The sequence below is a fragment of the Vipera berus genome, assembly GCF_964194415.1.
Source record: "Vipera berus genome assembly, chromosome: 12".
Classification (NCBI taxonomy): domain Eukaryota; kingdom Metazoa; phylum Chordata; class Lepidosauria; order Squamata; family Viperidae; genus Vipera; species Vipera berus.
Window position 1 is genome coordinate 4,968,701 of NC_138215.1, and position 13,866 is coordinate 4,982,566.

The window sequence follows — 13,866 nt, forward strand, 5'->3', positions numbered from 1 at the left end:
GAGGGCTAATCCACATGGAGCCCCATTTCCATCTGTCCTGTTTGCCATCGTTCGCTCCCTAGAGACTAAAATGGATGATCTGAAACTTGAGCTGGCCACGAACAAGGAGGGGGTGACCCTTTGAGAGCTGTATGCAACAAAATTTCATTTTGATGTATGCCGATTGGTGTACATTCAAAGTGACTGATCAAAGTTACAACAACACTGGAAAAACTGATTTATGATCATTTTTCACACTTACGACCATTACAGCATCCCCATGGTCCGGCGATCAAAATTCAGATGCTTGGCAACTGGTTCATATTTATGATGGTTGCAGCGTTCCAGGATCACATGATCCCCTTTTGTGACCTTCTGACAAGCAAAGTCAATGGGGAAGCCAGATTCACTTAACAACTGTTTGTCAACATCCAGCTCAAGAATCCAAATAAAACTCCATATTCTTTCCGTCTCTGAAAATCTTTCTGTTTATTGAATACACTGCATGGTAATGTTGAAGCAAAACTCACTCTGAGGTTCCAACACCAATTCATAGACTTAAACAATAATTTCCCCAGCCAACCCCCCCCCCAACATCTTATGTAGTCCATATAAACAGGTTCACTTTGTTAAGGGAACCGTTTGCTTTCAAACCACACCTGTTATGGTGTCCTTGAAAAGGTTTCAGGCTCTCACGATCTTACCAGATCATAGAAGTTTCATTTCTCCATCTAACCCACTTGAAGGTCACACTCCCCCCCCCCTTACTCTAAAGGCAAGTTGAAATGGAAAGGCATGTAGCTGCCAAAGTTTCATTCTTGATATTGTGTTACTAACTTAACAATTGCAGTGATTCAGTTAACAACTGTGGCAAGAAGGGCCATAAAATGAGACAAAACTCACTTAACAAATCTTTCACTTAGTGACATAAATTTTGGGCTAACTTGAGGACTATCTGTATCTGTCTGTCTGTCTGTCTATCATCTATCCATCCATCCATCTCTATCTATCTATCTATCTATCTATCTATCTATCTATCTATCTATCTATCTATCTATCTATCTATCTATCTATCTATCTATCTATCTATCTATCTATCTATCTATCCACACTGGAGGAACCCCAATTACATTGTCAGAGATTTTGGTAAAGCCTACTGAGAACTGAGCACTTCAAGGGTGCCCCAATTAGCACACATTCCTTCCATGTTTCTATCTTACTAACATTCTGCCACTCTTCTAAGAATTTAAGCCTTTCCACAGAAGATACAGCCAGTCCAGAATGCAGTGGCACAGGCACTAATGGGCAACCCATGCTATCACTGTGCGACGCAATCAGTCCGCAAACTTCAATGGTTGGTGGTTGCCTTTCAGATGCAATCAAGCTGCTGGCTACTCCCTGTGCAGGTAGTCCTCGACTTACGACCACAATTGAGGCCAAAATTTCTGTTGCTAAGGCAAACAGATGTTAAGTGACTTTTGTCCCACTTTATTATTTTTCTTGCCACAGTTGTTAAGTGAATCACTGCAGTTGTTAAGTTAGTCACATGGTTGTTAAATGAATCTGGCTTCCCCACTGATTTCGCTTGTCAAAAGGTCGCAAAAGGGGATCACATGACCTCAGGGCACTGCAACCTTCATAAATACGAGTCAGTTGCCAAACGTCTGAATTTTTGATCACATGACCAGGGGGATGCTGCAATGGTTGTAAGTGTGAAAAATTGTCGCAAGTGACTTTTTTCCAGTGCTGTCGTAACTTTGAACAGTCACTAAATGAACTGTTGTAAGTCGAGGACTGCTATCACCCCAGAGATCCTTCCTCCGTAATGTTCTGAAGAAATTGAAAAGTGGGCTATTTTCTCTTGCAACAGGACGCTGGATGAGCCCTAGTAGGATTTTGTTTGCCATAATTTAGTTATGTTGTATGTGGTCTTTTCATTTGCTTCTCTTTTATTGATCTGTTTTTGTATTATATATGAGGCTTACCATTGTTGGTTTTTTTTTAAAAAAAAACTGCACGTAAATAAATAAGCAGTTTCTCTGCAGGAACACTGCTGAAGCTGCACTAGCCAGAATTCCGTTTCTCTGTCCCATTGTTCTCCGTGGAAATCCCCCGTGTTTAAGTCAAATAATCAAAAGGTTTTCTACATCCACAAATAATTGCTTGTCAGGCTACGGTGAATTTGCAGAGATCCTCCGAGAATATTTCAATTTATAAGATTATGATAAAAAGGGTAGAGGGCTTTATTTAAATGTCACTAATTAAATAAATAGCAGCCGTCAGAGCAGTTGGGTAGATTTGAGTGGCATAAAAATGCCCAGTTGTAGCCCTTTGGAACCTGATTTTGCATGTTTGCAGAATGTCTGTCTGTCTGTCATCTATCTATCTATCTATTTCTGAACACAGAGACTGAATCATCTCGAGGAAGGCAAACTTCCTGCTAAGTAAAGTGGATCCTAGGTCTGGCGTAATTAATTAAGGAAATGTATTTATCTGTTTGTAAGCTGCCCACCCATAGGTACTGTAGGTCTCTGAGTACCAGTGTAAAATATTTACAATAGAAAATTAAAAATAAAAGAATTACCGTATATACTTGAGTATAAGCCGACTCGAGTATAAGCCGAGACCCCCAATTTCACCCCCCAAAACTGGAAAAAGTTATTGACTCGAGTATAAGCCGATCCGCCGTTCTGCAAGCCTGAATACACAGGAATACCCTGTGTGGCCGCGGCTCGTCGGCAGGTCTCCGTTCCTCCTGCCGACCTTTGGGGAGGTTTGGGCGCCTCCCCAAACGTCGGCAGGTCTCCGTTCCTCCTGCCGACCTTTGGGGAGGTTTGGGCGCCTCCCCAAACCTCCCCAAACCTCGGCAGGTCTCCGTTCCTCCTGCCGACCTTTGGGGAGGTTTGGGCGCCTCCCCAAACCTCCCCAAACCTCGGCAAGTCTCCGTTCCTCCTGCCGACCTTTGGGGAGGTTTGGGCGCCTCCCCAAACCTCGGCAGGTCTCCGTTCCTCCGCGCAGACCTGCCGACCTTTGGGGAGGTTTGGGCGCCTCCCCAAACGTCCCCAAACCTCGGCAGGTCTCCGTTCCTGTTTGGGGAGGTTTGGGCGCCTCCCCAAACCTCCCCAAACCTCGGCAGGTCTCCGTTCCTCCGCGCAGACCTGCCGACCTTTGGGGAGGTTTGGGCGCCTCCCCAAACCTCCCCAAACCTCGGCAGGTCTCCGTTCCTGTTTGGGGAGGTTTGGGCGCCTCCCCAAACCTCCCCAAACCTCGGCAGGTCTCCGTTCCTCCGCGCAGACCTGCCGACGTTTGGGGAGGTTTGGGGAGGCGCCCAAACCTCCCCAAAGGTCGGCAGGAAGAACGGAGACCTGCCGAGGTTTGGGGAGGTTTGGGGAGGCGCCCAAACCTCCCCAAAGGTCGGCAGGTCTGCGCGGAGGAACGGAGACCTGCCGAGGTTTGGGGACGTTTGGGGAGGCGCCCAAACCTCCCCAAACAGGAACGGAGACCTGCCGAGGTTTGGGGACGTTTGGGGAGGCGCCCAAACCTCCCCAAAGGTCGGCAGGTCTGCGCGGAGGAACGGAGACCTGCCGAGGTTTGGGGAGGTTTGGGGAGGCGCCCAAACCTCCCCAAACAGGAACGGAGACCTGCCGAGGTTTGGGGACGTTTGGGGAGGCGCCCAAACCTCCCCAAAGGTCGGCAGGTCTGCGCGGAGGAACGGAGACCTGCCGAGGTTTGGGGACGTTTGGGGAGGCGCCCAAACCTCCCCAAACAGGAACGGAGACCTGCCGAGGTTTGGGGACGTTTGGGGAGGCGCCCAAACCTCCCCAAAGGTCGGCAGGTCTGCGCGGAGGAACGGAGACCTGCCGAGGTTTGGGGAGGTTTGGGGAGGCGCCCAAACCTCCCCAAACAGGAACGGAGACCTGCCGAGGTTTGGGGAGGCGCCCAAACCTCCCCAAAGGTCGGCAGGAGGAACGGAGACCTGCCGAGGTTTGGGGAGGCGCCCAAACCTCCCCAAAGGTCGGCAGGAGGAACGGAGACCTGGGGAGGTTTGGGGAGGCGCCCAAACCTCCCCAAAGGTCGGCAGGAGGAACGGAGACCTGCCGAGGTTTGGGGAGGCGCCCAAACCTCCCCAAAGGTCGGCAGGAGGAACGGAGACCTGCCGAGGTTTGGGGAGGCGCCCAAACCTCCCCAAAGGTCGGCAGGAGGAACGGAGACCTGCCGACGTTTGGGGAGGTTTGGGGAGGCGCCCAAACCTCCCCAAACGTCGGCAGGTCTGCGCGGAGGAACGGAGACCTGCCGAGGTTTGGGGAGGCGCCCAAACCTCCCCAAACGTCGGCAAGTCTCCGTTCCTCCGCGCCCTGCCTGCCTGCTTCTTTCCGCTGCGGAAAGAAGCAGGCAGGCAAGGCGCGGAGTTTGGGGAGGTGCGCGCGCACCTCCCCAAACCTCCCCAAACTTCGGCAGGTCTCGGACGGCGGTGGCTTGGGAGAGGTGCGGGCGATCCCGGAAGCACCAAAGCCTCGGCCGCGCACAAGTCCTCGGTAAGTTTTTTTTGTTGACTGGAGTATAAGCCGAAGTGGAATTTTTCAGCCCAAAAAGTGGGCTGAAAAATTCGGCTTATACTCAAGTATATACGGTAACATCATAGAAACGGTAGGAGAGCCTGCTAAAATTTCAACAGTGAGCTTGGATTTGTAAAACAAGCTGGGCTAAGCTTGGCAAGATATATCATATCGTCTGCCAATTCAGCCAGTGGGTCTATCTTATGGTTCAGTGCATGAACACCCCTGTATACGTGTGTGTGTGTGTGTGTGTGTGTGTGTGTGTAATGTCATGCATATCATAATGTCATTGGAGAAGGGTTGTGAATTCAAAATGGCTTGTCTGGTGACTTGTATGCTTGTAAAACCAGGTTCTACAGCTTTTATATTCATGATGAAACTGGGCTGAGAACTTCCAACCAGGCAATACTGGAAAAGCAATATATTTTCTCTCAGAGAAATGCTATCAGCAAGACATTCTACACTCCAGATGCCACAGCCCAGACCCTCCATATGTTTGAAGAAGCGTTGGGATGTTTCAAGTGAAATATGCAGGGTTTTAGTGATGTAGAGATGCCATCAGTGTGGGGTAATAAATAAAGGGAAATATTTGTAGCTCAGAGTTGATCTGGGTGGTCCCTGGTGCTTTCTCATCTCAGTTGTGTCGTATACCCAAACTGGGCAATGAAACGTCTGCAAGAAAACAACCAAACTCAGAGAGCACCAAGGACTTATCAGTAGGGAGAATCACATGCAGTGACTCAATGAGACGTTCCCATTGTTTCCCGTTTTTCACTATTTACAGAATAGCAGAGTTGGAAGGGACCTTGGAGGTCTTCTAGTCCATCCCCCAGCTCAAACAGGAGAACCTATACCATTTCTACTGGTCCCACAATTCATTGGCTTTGGCCAACAGCTTTTTTTATTTATTTAGCAATTAAGACTCTCTGAGTGCGACACACATATTTTAAGAAGGCAGATTCTGCGTCTATCCTAGTCTGGAAGAGGTGATGCAGAAGAAAAAGAAAAAAAGATTGGCAAGGAAACAAGTCAGCTCAGCCCCAGTTCTCCAAGTAAGAGATCTGGATCATGATCAGCTTATCTCAAAACAAGTCAGGGAGATAAAAGGTGAAGTTGAGGGCAGGCAAAATATTTGCACTCCTGTTCAAAAGTGATTATGTGGAATGACTGTAAGGATAGGATTGAATAGAACAGCACAGAACAGAATAGAGCTGGAAGGGGCCTTGGAGGTCTTCTAGTCCATCCCCCTGCTCAAGCAGGAGAACCTATGCCATCTCAGACAAGTGACTGTCTAGTCTCTTCTTAAAAGTCTCCAGTGATGGAGCACCCACAACGTCTGGGGGCAAGTAGTTCCACTGGTTGATTGTCCTCACTGTTAGGAAGTTTCTCCTTAATTCCAGGTTGCTTCTCTCCTTGATTAGTTTCCATCCATTGTTACTTGCCTTGCCTTCTGGTGCTTTGGAAAATAAGTTGACCCCCCTGTTTTTTGTGGCAGCCCCTCAAATACTTGAATACTGCTATCATGTCTCCCCTATTTCTTCTTTTCTTTAGACTGGCCAGACCCAAGTCCCGCAGCCATTCTTAGTATGTTTTAGTCTCCAGGTCTTTGATCATCTTAGTTGCTCTTCTCTGAATTTTTCCCAAACTCTTAACATCTTTTTTGTGACATGGTGACCAAAATTGGCTGCAGTATTCCAGGTGTGGTCTTACTCAGGTTTTATAAAGTGGTACTAATACCTCATGTGATCTTGATTCTATGCTTCTGTTTATACAACCCAGGACTGTATTAGCTTTTTTTGGCTGCTATAGCACACTGCTGGCCCATAGTCAAGTGATCATCTACTAGGACTCCAAGGTGCCTCTTGCAGTTACTCTTTTTAAGCTAGGTCTTGCCCAGTCTGTACTTGTGCCTTTGATTTTTCCTGCCTAAATGTAAAACTTTGCTTTTCTCCCTCACTGAAACTCATTTTGTTGGACAGGGCCCATTGTTCAAGTTTGTCAAGATCTTTTTTGATCCTGAGCTTGTCTTCTGGGGTGACTAAGATGAACTTCAAGCTCATGGGAGTTTAGAACTTACCACACAAAAAACATCAATAAGCTGCAAAATAAGGGAATAGGCTGAAAACATTTGTGACCTTATCAAAAGCTCATGAGATCAAAGGAGAATACTTGTAGCTCAGGGTTGAACTGTGGGGTGCCTGGTGCTCTTGGAGCTTGGTTGTTTTCTTGCAGACGTTTCATTACCCAACTAGGTAACAACATCAGTGTTGTGCATGTCCTTCTAGCACTGATGATGTTACCTAGTTGGGTAATGAAATGTCTTCAAGAAAACAACCAAGCTCAGAGAGCACCAAGGGCCCCTCAGATCAAGGCTATTCTGTAAAAGGCACTGGCCGTCATATTTGGCCTTCAAAGCTTTGCAGTGTGGCGTGTTTGGGAATGGCTGAGTGAGATGAAGGTTACAAAGAGGTTGGTACATCCCTAACATATGTCTGCCCTGTTCTGTTGTGAGATTAAAAACCCCCAAAACCTACATAAATATATAATTACATCTTTAACCATAATGGACAAGTACCTTACTGCTAATTGAAATGGAATTTGGATGGAGAATTCAAGACATGATCAAAGAGAACTGTGACATTTGTAGAAGAATGGAGATAGACAAATTATAACTCAGGTGAGACCTCTCCAGACCTGAAAGTGTAGAATAGATCTAATAATGATCGCAAAGAGCAATTTTCTCCCTCCTGAGTTCACTGTTGTAGAATTCAACCGGTGGAGTTTCAGGAGCATCTACAGGCTGAAGGAGGAAACTGCATCACACACAGTGTGACCTCATCATGGAATGACTGAATGATGCGGTTTATGTCATTTAGAGGTTAACATCGTCATCATGGCCTGCAAGGATATGAAGTTCCTCGGGAGATTGAAATATAAAATGGGTTCTCTTGTTTTCTTACCCCAAGAATAACAAGAGCGAACATTGGTTTTTCTTCTTGTCCATCCTTTCATCGCAATATCACAGTGTAGAACTGCTGGTCTGCTTAGCCGTCCTTCTTGGCTATTGGGGTTCTCAAAGCCATGAGGATGGTGTCTGCGAACACATGATTGAAACCTCTCTCTCTTTCACTTGCGTTGTGTATGTGATACACAGCGAAGCACAGGAGATCAATTTTGCAGTCAGGGATGACTCACACCCTGGCCGGTATCTCTTTACTCTTCTACCATCGGGTAGGAGATACAGGAGTATAGCCAGCCGTACCAACAGGCTGAAGAACAGCTTTTATCCATGGGCTGTTAGGCTCTTGAAGGGGAAATAATTTTATAATGTTATGTATGATTGACTTGCGAGGCCGATATGTTGTGCAATTAGCTCACATGGTGTAACAAGATGGTGGGTTTGTTGTCACTGTGAGTTGGGGGGGGCACGAAGGGAGGCTCAGCCAATCTCAATGTATACATGGTTGTACTTTGACAATAAAGGTTCATTCATTCATTCTTTGTGGCCTTCAGCTTCCAGAATTCCCCAGCCAGCATGATGGGATGGAACACAGTGAGGAGGTAGATCCCCAGACAGGAGGGGGCGCATTACGGAGGAGTAAGAGGCAACTCCACCCAGATATCCTGTGTGAGAGAAGGAGGGTGAAGAAGACCCCTCCCTAATAGTTCTCAGAGCATATGGTAGATGCAGAGGCTAAGAGTGCTTTAGTCTGGCAAAATCAAGAATGACACATGGTGAACCTACCAAGCTGAATTCTTTATTGTTCCACATCTATTGACAGAATCTTGCCGTACACTCTGAGCACTCTTAGGGAGGGGCTGTCCTCACCCTCTTTCTCTCACACACGGTACCTGGGCTGAGTTGCCTCTTACTCCTCTGTAATGTGCCCTCACCCCCTTACTACATTCCATCACAAATGTCTAGACTTCAACTCCCAGAATTCCCCAGCAAGCATCTTAAAACATAGAATAGAGCTGGAAGGGACTGTGGAGGTCTTCTAATCCAACCCCCCCTGCTCAAGCAGGAGACCCTGTGCCATTTCAGACAGATGGTTGTCCGATCTCTTCTTAAAAACCTCCAGCGATGGAGCATCCTCAGTTTCTGGAGGCAAGCCGTTCCACTGGTTAATTGTCCTCACTGTCACAAAGTTTCTCCTACAGTTCTACTGTAGATTGCCTCTCTCCTTGATTAATTTCCATCTGCTGCTTCTTGTCCTGCCTTCAGGTACTTTGGAGAATAAGTTGATTCCCCCCCCCCATCACCTTTGTGGCAACTTCTCAAATATTGTCTCTCAAATATCTGTGGACGTCAACACCCATAATTCCCCAGCCAGCGGGCTAGCTGGGGAATTCTGGGAGCTTAACGCCATTCATCTTAAAGTTGCTAGGTTGAGAAAGATTGCAGTAAACAACAACGGTAACAAAAAAAGGCTTACAACTTATTCCTTTTTTAAAAAAGGAGGGGGGAAGGCTAAAGATTAAGGAAGAGAATAACTTCACCTCAGACCCCACTTCCTGCCTTAAATGAACTTGCGAGGATTTCCTTCAAACCCATCGGGCTTTCCGGCACATGTCCTATGCTGAAGACACAGCCCTCTGCATTTGTAACCCAAGAGTGCCCTAAGCCTAAGAAGAGTGCAAACTTCCTTTCCACCAATACATGAGTCCTTCTTTCTGCACAACTGATCCGCATCTTCGCTTGTCCCCAGGCATCCATTGTGACAGCGTGTGCTCACCAGGCCGTTGGGGACCCAACTGCTCCATTGCCTGCAACTGTGAAAATGGCGGTTCCTGCTCTCCGGAAGATGGAATCTGCGAGTGTGCCCCGGGCTATCGAGGACCCATGTGCCAGAGAAGTAAGAATCTCATGCTTTGCCCTATCAATGCAACCCAACAATTCCTCCTTTTGATCCAGGTTGCCATTCCTGAATCCCTCCCGAACTTGCTGACGAATTGTGCTTTTGCATGTGATGGAAGGAAAACTAGAGCACTGAAAGGACAGCTAATGTTTTGGACAGTTTTTGTTGCATTTTATTTTCATTTTCAGCCAATGTAGGGTCCAAATCCCTGTGGGTGTTTATTGTGACTGTTGTGACTAGTATCTTGACTGCTTTGGCCATGCTCTACTTGTGGGCTTCAGCTCCCATGTGGAGTTGGGGAATTCCCCTCCCATGGCTGGCTAGGCTAGGGAATTCTGGGAAGTCCACAAGACTTAAAGTTGCCAAGTTTAGAGACTTCTGCGCTACAGCAGTGTTTCTGAAAATGTTTTGCTCCCAAGAGCCCTTCCCACTTCTAACAATTATGGAGGATCCCAAACAGTTTGCGTGGATTATATTGAGTGATACTGAAAATAAATAATAATAATAATAATAATAATAATAATAATAATAATAATAATAATAATAATAATAATAATAATAATAATAATAATAAAGTTGAAAGGGACCATGGAGGTCATCTAGTCCAACCCCCTGCTCAGGCAGGAAACCCTATACCATTTCGGACAAATGGCTGTCCAGTCTCTTCTTCAAAACTTCCAGTGTCGGAGCATACGCTGCTTCTGGAGGCAGGTTGTTCCACTGGTTAATTGGATTAAAATTTTAAATTCATGCCAGGTGCAACAAAAATAATGGATACTGATATCAACTCATGGGGGTTGATGCTAACCATTTTGGCGAACTTTGCTGTAAGGGCAAAATTGGTGGTTTACTTCTGATCTAATCTGTTAGGTTACCTTTCCCTTCTGCAATTCTTCAGTTCGATCCTGACCGGCTCACGGTTGATCCAGACTTCCATCCTTCCGAGGCTGGTAAAATGAGGACCCATATTATTGTTTGGGGGCAAGATGCTGATATTGTATACTGCTTAGAGATGGCTGTAAAGCACTATGAAGCAGTATATAAGTCTAAGTGCTATTGTTATTCTATTGCTATTCCATTCCATTATCTATTCTATTCTATTCTATTCTATTCTATTCTATTCTATTCTATTCTATTCTATTCTATTCTATTCTATTCTATTCTATTCTATTCTATTCTATTCTATTCTTGCCATCATGGTTAGAATCATGGTTAGAATGCAATGGTTAGAATGCAGTATTGCAAGCTGACTCTGCCCACTGCCAACAGTTCGATCTTGACCAGCTCAAGGTTGACTCAGCTTTCCATCCTTCCGAGGTCAGTAAAATGAGGACCCAGATGGTTGGGGGCAACATGCTGACTCTGTAAACTGCTTAAAGAGAGCTGTAAAGCACTGTGAAGCGGTATATAAGTCTAAGTGCTCTTGCTATTTCTCATCCCTGTTTTTTTGCACAAGACAGCACTGGAGGGAAAAGAAAGAGGGGGACACATGCCTGGGAACCCCAAAGCAAAAGCAGGTCACCCACTGGGTGTTTCAAATGATCATAAGCTGAGGACTATCTGTAATTGACTTTAATGTTTCATCTTCTGATATTTATAAGGTAAGCTGCTCACAGTCTGCAGAAATGGAGCAGTGTATAAGTTGTAAAGGGTCAGTATGACTAAAAATAATTGGCTTAATCATTATTTCCTTACCAATCCCCCCACTACAGGCAGAATCTGTGAAAAGAACCTTCTAATCCTTATGAATAATTTGATAACAGACCTCCCTACTAGTGGAAATGGCCCAAAGTGGCTGGAAGACCTACTCGGAGTTTAATAATCACGTCCCGGAGGTCTCTTTCCCACACCAGGATCTTCATCATTACAAATAACTCTCGCTGTTGAGCAGAAGTCCTCTTCTGCTCCTCAAGCTGTTCTTGCCACAAGGCAGCTGCTCTCCGTTCTGAAATAATTGGCTGCTGTTCTTCTCCTATTTAAAGCTGCTACTGTCTTGACCTCGGTCCCCCGGCTCCGTTAATGACCTTGCAGGGCTTCCATTACAGGTCCCTGCTTCCTGCGGCTGGCAGTGTTTCTATATGTCAGGGAAGCAAGTGGAGGGGGAATCATTTTTACCACAATGAATTCCCGAGGGTTCCAAATGTAACTCCAGGAACTCGAGAGAGAGGGGAAAATTAGTGCTTAATTTGGCCAGACAATGGTGTTCCAGCTTAAAGATAACTCATTCCATTCTGTTCCGTTCCGTTCCATTCCATTCCATTCCATTCCATTCCATTCCATTCCATTCTATTCTATTCTATTCTATTCTATTCTATTCTATTCTATTCTATTCTATTCCATATATTCTATTCCATTCCATTCCATTCCATCCCATATTTTCTATTCTATTCTATTCTATTCTATTCTATTCTATTCTATTCTATTCTATTCTATTCTATTCTATTCTATTCTATTCTATTCTATTCTATTCTATTCTATTCTATTCTATTCCATTCCATTCCATTTCATTCCATCCCATATTTTCTATTCTATTCTATTCTATTCTATTCTATTCTATTCTATTCTATTCTATTCTATTCTATTCTATTCTATTCTATTCTATTCCATTCCATTCCATTCCATTCCATCCCATATTTTCTATTCTATTCTATTCTATTCTATTCTATTCTATTCTATTCTATTCTATTCTATTCTATTCTATTCCATATATTCTATTCCATTCCATTCCATATATTCTATTCTATTTCATTCCATCCCATATTTTCTATTCTATTCTATTCTATTCTATTCCATTCCATTCCATTCCATTCCATTCCATTCCATTCCATATATTCTATTCTATTCTACTCTACTCTACTCTACTCTACTCTACTCTATTCATCTTATCTGTTCTGCTGTCTTGTCCTGTCCTGTCCTGTCCTGTCCTGTCCTATCCTATCCTATCCTATCCTATCCTATCCTATCCTATCCTATCCTAACCTAACCTAACCTAACCTAACCTAACCTATTATGCTATGTTATTCTATTCCATTCCATTCTTTCATAATTTCATTCTATTCTGTTCTGAGATGACTAGAATAACAGAGTTGGAGGAGACCTTGTAGGTCATCTAGTCTAAACTCCCCCCCACCCAAGCAGGAGACCCTACACCATTTCTGACAGATGGCAGTCCAGTCTTTTCTGGAAAGCTTCAATTGATTAAGCCCCCACCACTTCTGAAGTCAATCTGTTCCATTGGTTGATTGTTCTCTGTCATAAAAATTCTCCTTGTTTCTAGGTTGAATCTCTCCTTGATCAGTTTCCATCCATTATTCCTTGTCTGGCCTTCAGGTGCTTTGGAAAATAGGTTGACTACCTCCTCTCTGTGAGACCCCCCTCAAATATTGGAACACTGCTATCATGTCACCCCTGGTCCTTCTCTTCACTATACTAGCCATGCCCAGTTCCTGTAACTTTGTTGATCTTTTCTGCACTTTTTCTAGAGTCTCAACACACTTTTTATAGTGTGGTAACCAAAACTGGTTGCAGTATTCTAGGTGTGGCCAGATTGTTGTCTCCAAGCACTGCAGTCATGCAACATTGTGCTTTACCGCCACATTGTTTAGCGACGGCAATCCCAGGCTCAATTACTGTTGTAACTTGAGGAGTATCTATGCTGGTAAAACGTCGCCAGGAGAAGTCTGTGCTAAAGTACACCTAAAAATATAACAAGGCTAATAAATCAGAAGAGAATATAGAGAATCATAATTAAATGAGTGACATTTGAAGAGAGTATAATTTATGCATAAAGTGTTAAAATAGAACTGGCTCGATCCTTTTTATATAATGTTATTTCAGTGCAATGATGCTTGTACCGAATGCTTAGGTTCATAATATTCTGTTATTTAGGTGTCATAGAGCACTTTATTGAATGTCCATCAGAGAATGAAAAGGCCAATATTCTATCAATGTTAACTACCATTTTGGATATTCATGTTGCAAGAATTGTGATTATTACACTTTTTCCTCTCAATTTCCTAGTTTAGCTTCAGTTCAGGAGCATCCGCGGGGGAGTCCAAAACGTCAGGATTGTGATTGTCACCCCGCAATTGAAGCCCTGCCTGCTTTATATGTCCATCAATGTCACATACGTGTGCAAAGGGTCGGGGCATAGTTAAGACCCTCTTCAGTTCCCTACGATTAATCAAACTCCCAAAGTAGCTCTAAGAACAAAGATTATTTCTGTATTTTTTACACACAACCCTCCTTGAGCGACCGCAATTGGAACTGGCAACTTAATGGTTAAGTGAAGTGGTTGCTTAAATAAAACTCCGAGTGTATTTCTCATCTGATTTCAGCTTCCCTTTGCTCTGCAAACCTGCAAAGGTTGTCGGTGCAAGGATAGCTCATGAAGTTACTTTTCATCACCCGTTGTAACTGAACGCGCACTAAATGAGGCAGTCGCTAAATAAGGACTTCCTATATAATCTTTC

The 13,866-nt window shown here is 44.6% G+C and overlaps 1 protein-coding gene across 1 annotated transcript in view; it reads left to right on the forward strand.

Annotated features, from left to right (window-relative positions):
- The window catches only part of MEGF11 (multiple EGF like domains 11), a gene marked incomplete at its 3' end in the record, with an annotated part of 413,211 nt that overhangs the window by 346,365 nt on the left and 52,980 nt on the right, over positions 1-13,866 (forward strand). Inside the window, 1 exon segment of the mRNA XM_081337571.1 lies at positions 9,245-9,391. Within this exon segment, the coding sequence (XP_081193697.1) occupies positions 9,245-9,391 (147 nt within the window).